The following is a 12,200-nucleotide window of genomic DNA, read 5'->3' on the forward strand; positions in this document are numbered from 1 at the left end:
TTTAGCTGGCTATGAAACTGCAAGCCTGTACCTTGGAATGTTCTGCTGAACACCTGTTTATTTCTTTAAGAGGCAGTCATTTTCTATCTCAGAGACCTGAGATTGTGAGGATGGTGATGGTCCCCAACAGCCCTACACTTTTTTAAAATAAGAAATAGTTATAAATCCCAGAGCAAACTTGTATGCACTCATCTTATTCTATTCTCAGTTCTCTTTTCAGGGTACCCCTCTGCTATGAATTTAACGTTTGTTGCTTCCATGATGTTTTTAAAAACATTTTACCCACCTTCGTGTATATTGTGAATTCACATTGCAAACTTTTACAAGGTTTCTAGTGTTAGTTATATACTCTGTGACCTTTTTAAAATTTTAATTGTTCCATTAGGTTCTTGAGACTTACTGGTTGGTGTGTGTAGAGTTAACCCATTCACTTGAAGTTTTGCTAGGCATTATGCTTTATAATAGAATTGATCCTTTGTTTTGATTTGCAACAGGGTTTCTGTTGTTTGCTTTTACTCTCAAAATTTTTCCTTATATGCATATGTTTCTCTAGGACAATTCTCACTGTTGGGATTCTTTCAGGAGAGGGTTTTGTGTGTGTGTGTGTGTGTGTGTGTGCGTATGTATGTATGTATGTATGTATGTATGTATGTATGTATGTATGTATGTATGTGTGTGCGCTTGTCTGTGAAAGAACAAAAATATTAGTTCTGTTACTTAGGTTTTCTGTTTGGTTGTCCATCATCTTTCTTCTAAATGTATAGTAAGATATTCACTTTGTCCACACCTGTGGCATTGACCATGTCCATTGTGGGTGGGGACAGGGGTGTGCGTTACCTGGGGGAACTAGGTCTGGGGAAGGGACACAATGGGGACAGAAGAGCATCCGGAGGCATCCTTGGGACCAGGAACCTGCTGGTGTTTATCTGTCTCTTTTGTAAATTATTTCTCCCTGAATAAACATCTATTCAGCTTATTTGTTTTTCCTGTTCCTTATTAAACCACAATATATACTCAGGGAAGTAAGCTGTAAGAGATTGCCAAGTAGCTGGGATGATGAAGGAAGGGAGCGGCATCTGCCGCCTGGGTGAAACCTAATTCCCCAGGTTCTGTGAAAATCCAGATCCCACTCCTGACACCAGATCTTAGAAATTGTATTAGCTCCTGCTCAGTATGTTTTCACTCCATGTTCTTAGTTGAGTGTAGAAGTTGTCATCCTTCCAAAGCTGAAAGACATCCTGAAGCATGTGTGCCCCTCTTGTGAAGCAATAGAGATTGGATCAGAGGAACAAGAAGGGAGTGATGGTGTCACAGTTAATTACTTACTGTCAACCAGGGGATGTGTTTCTATGTTTATGTACACTATGAGGCTGGATAGGACATGAACATAATGTAAACCTACTAGTTTTCAGATTGAGGATATATCTATTTAGTAAGTGTCTAATTACTGATGCTATGAAGTCTGATCACTATTTTTGAGTGTTTATACTTTACTAAATTTGGGTTTTAGTTTTACTAATATAGTTAATATAGTAATTATATTAATATGAATTTAGTTTTGAAATATGATCCATCTTATAATAGATCTATTCCATTTTCTCTTGGTGCTGTATGTAATTACAATTTAAAAATAGCTATTGTTAGTCTAATTATTGGGATGGGCATGTGCTATTCACAGGACATCTCCAAAAGATTGCTATTTGTATAGTGTATAGTATTGTAGCCTTGGCAGTTATGCTGATAATGTTATTGTTAGTATTAAAAAAAATGTTTTTTCATTCAGGCACAACCAGTTGGAGATTGTGATTTTAATATTCGTCTCCAGTGTATTGAACGTGAAATCATAAGTCCACGGCATGAAAAAATGAAGACTGGACTCATTGACAAAACACAGGAACCATTTAGTGTCAGACCTAAACAATTTTTTGACATCAATATTTCAAGAAAGGTAATGTATACACACACACACACACACACACACACACACACACACACACACGCTTTTAGTTGGTAATTCAAGTTCCATTGCTCAGCTCGTGAGAGGTGACACTCAGGGCCTCGTCTTCAGCATTGTTCTTAGTGTGCATGTAACACCCACCGTGGTACTTCCGTTTCTTAGAATAGTTTGTGATTACTGATCATTGGTCTATACTCTCATTTAAAAAAAAAGCTATAGCTCACTTTGAGTCATTTAGAATGAACCCTAGAAGAAGAGAGGAAAAAAAGGGAAGACTAAGAAAAAGAAAGGAGGGGAAGAGGAAGAAAGGAGGACAGCCTACCTCTGTTAACATAGTCTTCATGTTTAGTCTAATACAGCCACAACAGTGAGTGTCTGATGAACCATTGACTGTTTATATTCATATACATAGTTACAAATAACTTTCACCACTGTAACAGGTAGGGAGTTCAGTGATTCTAGTTACATTTTCAGTTTGAAGGCTAATTTAAAGCAGAATTATTTGAATAGATTAAATATGGTTGACAAAATTTTAAAAGCATAGAGCAAAAAGTTTAGTTGAAATATCTCTACTTGTTTTTGAATTGAGTCAGAAAAGTAACAGCTCCTTTTAGTTTTTAGTGTATTTAGAATTATTGTTGGAAGTAATATCTGTGTTGCCTCTAGGTGCCATGGTCAAGGAAACTATTGCAGTGGTGTTGATGGCTGTAGACTCATAACTGAGAATGAGAGACATTGAAGGCTTCTGTGACAACCCCCTCCAAAGAAAGGAGAGAGGGAGAGAGAGAGAGAGAGAGAGAGAGAGAGAGAGAGAGAGAGAGAGAGAGAGAGAGAGAGAGAGAGGAGAGAGGGGAGGGGGCAGGGATAAAATGAAAATATGAGAATCCATATAGGAAGCTATTGTGGAGACTCCTCAAAAACTGTGATAAAGATGCTGAAGTGTAGCTCTTCACAGTTGTTGCCTTCTGGAAGGAGTGGACTTGTGGGGAAGGACTCAATTTTCTTTAAGGGGCTGGCCACTGGAAGTTTGACCATGCTCCAACGAGTATATGGGCCACACAAATTGGACTTGGTGTTTTGTTTTTTTTGGTGGGGGTGGGGAATGAAGGGTAGGAGGGTGGACCTGGGAGGAATGGGAAGTGAATGTGATGGGGGTGCACTGTATGAAATTCCTAAATAATTAATAAAAGTATTAGGTTGGGAGATGAATTCTATTATACTGTTTAAACACATATATTATTCATAGTTTTGCCAGGTCTAATCAAGAGATGATTCTTTTTTTTGGTGTGTATATCAGCCCTGACTATCCTGGAACTTGATTTGTAGGCCAGGCTATCCTTGAACTCAGAAATCTGCCTGCCTCTCTCTCCTGAGTGCTGGGATTAAAGGCGTGTACCACCACCTAGCAAGATCTGTACTTCTTATTTTTATTATTTAATTTTTATCCTGACCATCTATCTTGGGTCCTTTCACCCCAGGTGAGAGGTGTTACACTTTGTCCTTTATTTTTCATTATAGTGTTATTTATTTTTAAGATTGTATTTTAATTATAATTTTTTTTCTCCATCTGAACCATCCCATGTATCCTTTCTCCTCTCCTTTAAATTTATGAACTCTTTTTTTATCACTTGTTATTGAATGCAAATATGTATTTGTGTGCATATACATAAATATATGTATACATACATACACACATATAATTCTCAAATATAACTTGGTGAGTCCTTGTAATATAACATACATACATACATACATACATACATACATACATACATTCAGGGCTGACCATTTGGCGCTGAACAAGCTGTTGGTGTTTTCTTTCCTGGGAAGAACCACTTCTCCTACTCAGTTTTACTCAGTTGCCTGTAGTTCTTTGTGTAGAGTTGAGGCCTTGAGCCCTCTCCCTTCCACCATGCAGTTTGGCATCTGTTTGTTAATATTTTCTTTGTTTGGCTCACGTTTAGGTAGTAATGTGGTTAGACTTTTCAGGTATAGCTTCTAATGTTGCTAGGCAACATAGGCTCATAGCTGATCCTTTGGTCTTAAAAACTTTCTGCCCCCTCTTTTACAATGTTTCCTGACTTAGTTTCCTGGAATGTTGTAGATAAATCAGCTGGGACTGGGTTCCACAACTTTGCATGTTAATTGGTGTGGTTTTCTGTAGTTTTTGCTGTTTGTTGCAAAGAGCAGTTACTTGGTGAGGGGTGAAGGCTGAACTTATCTGTGGGTATCAGGACAAATGCTTATAGATTTTTAGGGATTATGCTGGTTTAGTAAATTAGTGGTTGTAGATTCTCCTCTAATAACCATGATTTCACTAGCACTGATTTGATGGGAGATGTCATTCTGTATATGTTTCTTATACTGGTTAATGAATAAAGCACTGTTGGCCAATAGGAAAGGAAGATAGGAGGGACTAAGAGACAAGGAGGAAAGAGGAAGTAGTAAGGAGGAGTCAGGATGGAGAGCCTGGAGAGAACAGAACTGCCATTCCTCAGCTCTCGGTAAGACCACATGGAATTACATAAAAATGGGTTAATAATGAAGGCAGAGCTAGTCGATAAGAAACAAGTAACTGGGCCAACAGAATTATATCTAATACAGAGTCTCAGTGTGTTATTTGGGGCTGGCGTGGCGCCGGGACAAGACCAGCAGCGGCAGGCGGAAAAACCTGTACTCTTACAACTGATTAGCTGACTGGGTTTAGAGTACAGCGTATTTTTTATTTTTATAGTCTCACAGATTGCCATTGTATCTGTATGTTGCAATTGAAGTATGTATCTCTGAGCTTTTTTGTGTTTTGGTAGGGTTCCTTAAATTTTTGCATATGCATGTCTAATTTTTAATTTTTTGAACTCTTTGGGAGTTTTAATACAATGTATTTTGATCATAAAAATAAATTCTCCCATTCTCCATCTCCTCCCAGATCCATTCCTCGCTTCTTTACAATCCATGTTTGTTTGTTCTTTTTAATTCATTTTTGTGATCTCCCCTCCCCCCCCAGCTCATGGAATGGTGCTGCCCACCTCAGTTATCCCAGTTACATACTATCTCACAGAATGCGCAGAGGTTTATTTCTACCTAATTCTGGGTCCCTCCTATTTGACAGTCAGAGAACTGTATTTCCTTATATCTTTTCTGTTGAGATTTACTAGATTTTTATAAATTTTAATCATAATCACATTAATGAAAGAAAACCAGTAATGATGATGATGTAAAACCTGTGTATGAATATTAATAGCTAACTTCCTTTTTAGAGAAGATAGTAATGTTGGTTTTGTGGTGAGCAGGAAAGATAATTTTTCTGTGATAGTTATTGCTTAGCATATAGATATTTAACATATAGATAAATTGGATGAACTTAGACTTGGGGAATGAAAAACATTAAAAATTAATATTCAGGTAAGTCTAAACTTCCATTTTGTGGGGATCCTAAACTTTAGGTTTTAGGGGAACAGTGAGGTTTCATAAAAAGTCACCAGATACTGTATTGTATCTCCCTCAGGCAGTCAACTGAACCTGTGTGGGCTGTTTGTTCCAAGAAAAAAAAAAAAAAAAGTGTGTGTGTAGAATAAACTAGAATTTATTTTGTTTATTGTTTAAGTATTACATAATATCATTTTCTAATTGATGTTGTTAATGATGAATTGATAATGCCAATAGTCTTACACTGCTATTTCAAAAAATATTTTAAGATTCTTTTTTTTCATGCACTGGAACTTTACAGCTTCTGTTTTGTTTCTCATATTTCTAATTTTAAGCACTGTCTTTTTTTGCTTATGCATTTATAGTGATTTGGTTTCTGAATGATTCATAGACACATAACATATCCTTTGAGAGAAAATCTTTAAATGTTTGGTCAGTGGAAAGTTGTATGCCTTTTGTATTTCAGATAGAAATCAAGATATGAGATTATGTTCATTAAACAAATTTGAGTTCTGTAAGTGAAAATTTATAAAAGACTACTATGCTGTGATTCACACTATTTGATGTGTCTACTGTTTTGTTTTTCTTCTAGTTATCTTTGAATTTTATCTAGAGGGACGATAAAATGTATGATAATGTGCTGGCTTCATTTTTTTTTTTTTTACATTTTTGTTACTATGGTAAAACACCCTGACAAAAAGAATTTAGGGGAGAAAGGTGTACTCAGGTTCACAATCCCAGACAACTCTCAGCAGGGAAGTCAAGGTAGCAGGAACTTCAAATAGCCAGTCAGTCACATCACACCCACAGGCAAGAACAGAGAAAAATGAATTTTTGCATGCTTGCCAGTGCTCAGTTTTCTCCCCACCTTTCATTCAGCCTACGGCTCAGCCCATGGAATGGTGCTAACTACCTCAGTTAACCTGATTAAGAAAATCCATCTCAGGTGTGTTTAGATAGTTCCTAATTAAGAAACACTTCCTAGGATTCTAGATTGTGTCTAGTTGACAGTTTAGACTTAGCACCACAGTAGCTTAGGACAAATTACTGCATATTCCACAGCAAAATTTCTTTGAGGGTTTAGCAATTAAATATTTACAAATTAAAATTCTTTGGTTTGGAATGCTTTAAATATATCTTAGATAATTTACATAGGATTGTGTGTTTGAGGAAAGATTGACAGGGAGAAATGGCTTATTTACACCATTACATTTAAATATTCCTGTTAAAATTAAGGTATTAATTAGGTACATTGGCTGATACATATTATCAAAGCATCCCCAATATCCATTTCTTTTCTTTCTTTTTTCTTTTTCTTTTTTTTACATTGCTGAATGAAAATTTTTATTTAGCTTTAAAAATTTTTATTAGTAGTATGTGTGTATGATGCATATATATATGTATATTACATGGTGTGATGCATGTGTGTTTGTGTGTAAGAGATGTACAAGCACATGCATGTGTGTGGGGCCATGCACATGCTTGCCATGATGTGCCTATCGCTGTCCAGATTAACTTCAGGGGATATGTTCTTGTTTTCTGCCTTTGTAAGAGTTCTGGGATCCCAGCCCATTTATTGTCTATATATAGTAGGGCTACTGAATTTTTTGAGTATGTTTGTATCCTGCCACTTTGCTGAAGGTGTTTATCAGCTGTAGGAGTTCCCTGGTAGAGTTTTTCTGGTCACTTATGTAAACTATCATATCCTCTGCAAATAGTGAAAGTTTAACTTCTTCCTTTCCAATTAATATCCCCTTGATCTCCTTTTGTTGTCTTATTGCTCTAGCTAGAACTTCAAGTACAATATTGAAGTGCTATGGAGAGAGTGAACAACCTTGTCTTGTCTCTGATTTTAGAGGAATCCAGTTGAGTTTTTTGTTTTAGTTTGATGTTGGTTGTTGGCTTGCTGTATAGTGCCTTATCATGTTTAGGTATGTTCCTGTTATCCCTGATCTCTCTAATACCTTTATTATGAAGGGGTGTTGGATTTTGTCAAAGGCTTTTTCAGTATCTAGTGAGATGATCATGTGGTTTTTCTTTTTCAGTTTGTTTATATGGTGGATTTATATGGTGGATTACATTGATAGATTTTCATTTGTTGAACCATCCCTGAATCCCTGGGATGAAGCTCACTTGATTATGGTGGATGATTTTTCTAATGTGTTCTTGGATTCTATTTGCCAGTATTTTATTGAGCATTTTTGCATCAATGTTCATGAAGGATATTGGTCTGTAGTTCTCTTTCTTAGTTGTGTGTTTGTATGGCTTGGGTACCAAGGTAATTGTAGCCTTGCAAAAAGAGTTCTGCTTCTATTGAGTGAAACACTTTGAGGAGTATTGATATTAGTCTTTGGATTTCTGGTAGAATTCTGCACTGAAACCATCTGGCCCTGGGCTTTTTTTGGTTGGGAGACTTTTGATGACTGCTTCTATTTTATTAGGGGTTATTGGTCTATTTAAATTGCTTATCTGATCTTGATTTAATTTTGGTAAATGATATTTATTCAGAAAATTGTCAATTTCCTTTAAAATTTCCAGTTTTGTGGAGAAAGGCTTTCAAAGTAGGACTTGATGATTCTCTGGATTTCTTCAGCCTCTGGAGTTCACACCTCCAGAGAAACTAGAACCTTAAGAGAGATATACATGGTTTCCCAGAGAAGGGGAAAAGGACAAAGAGCAAATTGGGAGGGTTGGAAGTGGGGAGGAAGGTAGGAAAAAGAGAAGGGAGAAGAGGAGGGAGGATAACACAAGGGATCAGGAAGATTGAGTGCAGTGAAGAATAGAGGAGAGCAAGAAAAGAGATACCATAATAGAGGTTTAAATAGATAGGTTTAAAGAGAAATCTGGACTAAGGAAATGTCCAGAGATCCACAAGGATGACCCCAACTATGAATCTAAGCAATAGTGGAGAGGCTACCTTAAATGCCCTTCCCCTATAATAAGATTGAGACTACCTTATATGCCATCGTAGAGCCTTCATCCAGCAGCCGATGGAAGCAGAAGCAGACACCCACAGCTAAACATTGAGCCGAACTCCTAGAATACAGTTGTAGAGAGGGAGGAGTGATAATTAAAGGGGTCAAGAGAAGGCTGGAGAAACCCACAGGAACAGCTGATCTGATGAAGTGGGAGCCATTGGACCCAGTCATAAACCTGGGGAACTAGCATTGGACTGAACAGAGCCTTCTGAATGTGGGTGTCAGTTAGGAGGCCTGGGAAGTTATGGGGCCTCTGACAGTGGAACCAGTATTTATCCCTAGTGCACAAATGGACTTTGGGAGCCCATTCCCCATGGAGGGATTCTCTCTCAGCCTAGATACATGGGGGAGGGCTTAGGCCCTGCTCCAAATGATATGACAGTCTTTGATGATCCCTCCTGGAAAGCCTAACTTTCCCTGGAGAGTGGATAGGGGGAGGGTGTGGATGGGAGGTTAGGTGGGAGGGCATGGTTGGATGGGAGGGAGAGGGAACTGGGATTGATATGTAAAATATGACTGTTTCTAAATTAAGTTAAAAAGAAAAAAAAATGCACTAAAAAAAAAAAAAATAAACGGAGTTCTGGAATCCATCTTAGGTTGACCTACTGAGCTATATCGCCAGTCCTTACTTGGCTGTTAATCATCCAGGAAATTAAAGTCACTATGCTTTACATTAGGGAACCATGACAACTCATGAATAGGTTTGACTTAAAATATAGATAAGGAGAGAAAAGACCTTAGAGACATTTATGAATGTAATATCAGAAATAAGTGCCTGTCTTTCACGCTGACACTTCTTGTGGAGATTGCCTGACTGGTTTGACCTATCTTCTCCAGTTTGAAGTTTTTAACACACACACAAGAGGGGTGGGGGGGAGAATGTATGTATGTATGTAAGACAGCTGTATCAATAAAGCTCATTCCAGCATGGATTGCAGCTCATCAAATCTGAGAAACTTGGAACAACCTGCACAGCCCACAGGCAGCTGAACAGTTTGGGGAGTGTCCTTTGCAAGTGACTCAGTTTAAACCTCTTCCAGGCAGCCTGGCTGGTTTCTGCTTCTTCCAGGTACTTGGTCTGGTTTTAAGAAAGAAGTTTATAGCTCAGCTGCCTTCTGTTTTGGGGGAGGAGAGACTTTGGCTTTTATTGCTTACTGTGACAGGGAGGGGCCTAATGAAGCTGGTCAGTTTCAGAAACTTTCTGATGCTATTTTGAGTTGCTTACCTTCCTGTTTAAGGAACTTCCTGTAGGATGGGATGTTTTAATCTCAAAAACAGAACAAAACCAAACAAACAGAAGCCCAAAAAACCTGTTGTATAAATAACACTTCCTTTTACTCTTTCTTTCTACATTATATATTTAGTGCACCAACTCTACTCTGGTTTTGTTCTTACTCATTTCTAAATGCTTTAAAATGTTTGTTTTGATTTCTTTTATTCATAATTTCTTAGAAGTTCATTATTTAGGTTTTGAACATTGGACAACTTTCCATAGTATGGTATAGAGATTAGCAAAGTTACATATTTGCTTTTGTTTTAACTTTTTCTTATCATTAATTTATAACTGTTTTGGCTAAGTCAAATCACTCAGTCAATGTGTCTGCCTACCTAGTGCTAATAGTATGAAAATGAATTTCATTTTCTCTCACATGAAAGTGTCATATCTACTTAAAATTGTAAGATTGTTTTTTTATGTCCAGAATGAATGTTAAGTAGATACTTGGCACATGGTACTTTAGAGGGTTTTTGTTGTTATTTTCTTTTTATTTATAAGAAGTCAAAGATTTTAATACGTAGTAAATTTTTACTTAGGTGAAATTTCCTCATCTGTATCACTTAAACCTGTGAGAGAATTGAAGAGAAATATATGAATTTTGATACTTCTAAAATTTGGTTACACTGCATAATAATGACTCTGAGAATCTCAGTTTGTCAACTCTGCTCACTTGCTGATGGAGGGGAAACGAAACAAAACAAACAAAAATCAGAAGGAAATTTCAAGAACATTATAGTAAAATTTACCATCTTAATATTATTAACTACTTAGTCCAGTAACCTTAAGTGCATTTTCATTATTGCACAGTCATTAATAGCTGTCTGTCTCCAGAGCTGTTTCATTTTTCTGAATTGAAACTCATCTAGATGTGGTGGAGTGCTCATGTAATCTCAGCACTGTGACTGTGGGGTGTTAGACGAGGGGCACAGGAACAATGGAAGTTTGAGGTCAGCCTGAGATTCTTGGGATCCTGTCTCAAGACCAGCATCAAAGGGAAACAACCCTGGAACTTACACACTTACGCTGGTGTGCATCATCTTAACCCTCCTTAGATTTCCTATCACTGAGTATAACAAAAGACTTTATATTAACATTATAAGAAATAAGCATGTGTAAACTCTAATATAAACTGCTTTCACATTAGTGAAATTATAGTTGTTGGAAGAGATGCCAGCAAAGATGAAGTCACAAATCAGGGCCCAAAATCCCTAGTTTAAGCTGGATCACAGTGTTTCTACTTCTCCCCTCTTTCTCAGTTCTTACACGTTGCAGAGAGAATTTTATAAATCTTAGCAAGAAGTTAAAATAATTTTTGAATTATATTTATATTTCTAAGCAATCTACTTTTATTTTATAGCTTCTGGAAGGAAATTTTGCCAAAGAAGTCAGCCATGAAATGGATGGACTTATTTTTCAGCCTATTGGAGTAAGTTCATGTGTTTGCATGAGTGTGTGTGCATGGGTGTGAGTGCCAAGTGTATGTGAACATTTCATCATTAATTTTATTTTTTTAAGTTTTTTTTTTTTTTTATTATATGTACAGTGCTCTGTCTGCAGTGTTTGCCTGCACACCAGAAAAGGGCATTAGTTCTCATGTTAGGTGGTTGTGAGCTACCATGTGGTTGCTAGGAATTGAACTTAGGAAGAGCAGTCAGTGCTCTTAACCTCTGAGCCACCTCTACCGTGTCATCATTAATTTAAAGGAAATTAGTGTTTTCTTATAATTCATATGAAGTGAATATTAATTCATTTTTCTTTGCTAGAAATATACCAATAACATTATATAACATTATATAAACACTTATTTTCTCCTGAGGCTTGTTAAATCATTTAAGCAGTAGTGTCTCAAAACTTTCCATTTGCTGTAGTTGAGAAAAATTCAAAGGGTTATTGAAGAAGAAAAGTTGCTGTTTTGAGTCCTTACTCCATGTGGACCTTCACCATTTTACTGGTCAGATCACATGTGGAATAAGCTGTGGTATGTACTCTACTGCAAGCTTCCTCTGCCTACTCAGCTCTGATGTGTTGGGTCTGATGGTTCTTTGGTGCTGTACTGTCTAGTCATAGTAGAGACTGTTAGGCAGTACTCTTGTTCTCTACTCACTAATTCAGTAACCCCCAGTAAATTTCCATTCTGGTCACCTCTTGAAAACCAGTACTTTATACAGCCATGTTTTTCAAAATGTGTCATGCAGTTGACATACTCAGGAAATGTCTAGAGATACAAGTACTGAATAGAACCTTGGGCTGGCATCGAGCAGCTTGTGATTTAACATGTATTGAAATTTCTCTGAATGTTGAAGGAACTACTTATTCAACAGAAGTTTTACTCCACATTGGAACACCCTCCCATTTGCTGCATTTTGTTTTCATTCGCTCTGTCTTTAGAAATTCGGGTTTCAACTACTGAGAAGTTAGGCATCAAATGAGGTAACTGGAGCAAAGAAAAGGAACTAGTAACTTTTAACAACAGGCATATATTTTTAGTTTATATGTATCATAAATATATAGTAAAACCTTTAATGAATATTTAGATATAATATGCTCTTTTTCAGCCTCCCTT

The 12,200-nt window shown here is 36.9% G+C and overlaps 1 protein-coding gene across 2 annotated transcripts in view; it reads left to right on the forward strand.

The window, feature by feature from the left end:
* The window catches only part of Rngtt (RNA guanylyltransferase and 5'-phosphatase), a 198,055-nt gene that overhangs the window by 59,365 nt on the left and 126,490 nt on the right, over positions 1 to 12,200 (forward strand). For both annotated transcript variants that reach the window (XM_051187498.1, XM_051187499.1), the window contains exons 11-12: positions 1,784 to 1,948; positions 10,995 to 11,063. In XM_051187498.1, coding sequence (XP_051043455.1) covers positions 1,784 to 1,948; positions 10,995 to 11,063 — 234 coding nt within the window. The remainder of the gene's footprint in view (positions 1 to 1,783; positions 1,949 to 10,994; positions 11,064 to 12,200) is intronic.

The sequence above is a fragment of the Phodopus roborovskii genome, unplaced genomic scaffold (genome assembly GCF_943737965.1).
Source record: "Phodopus roborovskii unplaced genomic scaffold, PHOROB, whole genome shotgun sequence".
NCBI classification, from domain to species: domain Eukaryota; kingdom Metazoa; phylum Chordata; class Mammalia; order Rodentia; family Cricetidae; genus Phodopus; species Phodopus roborovskii.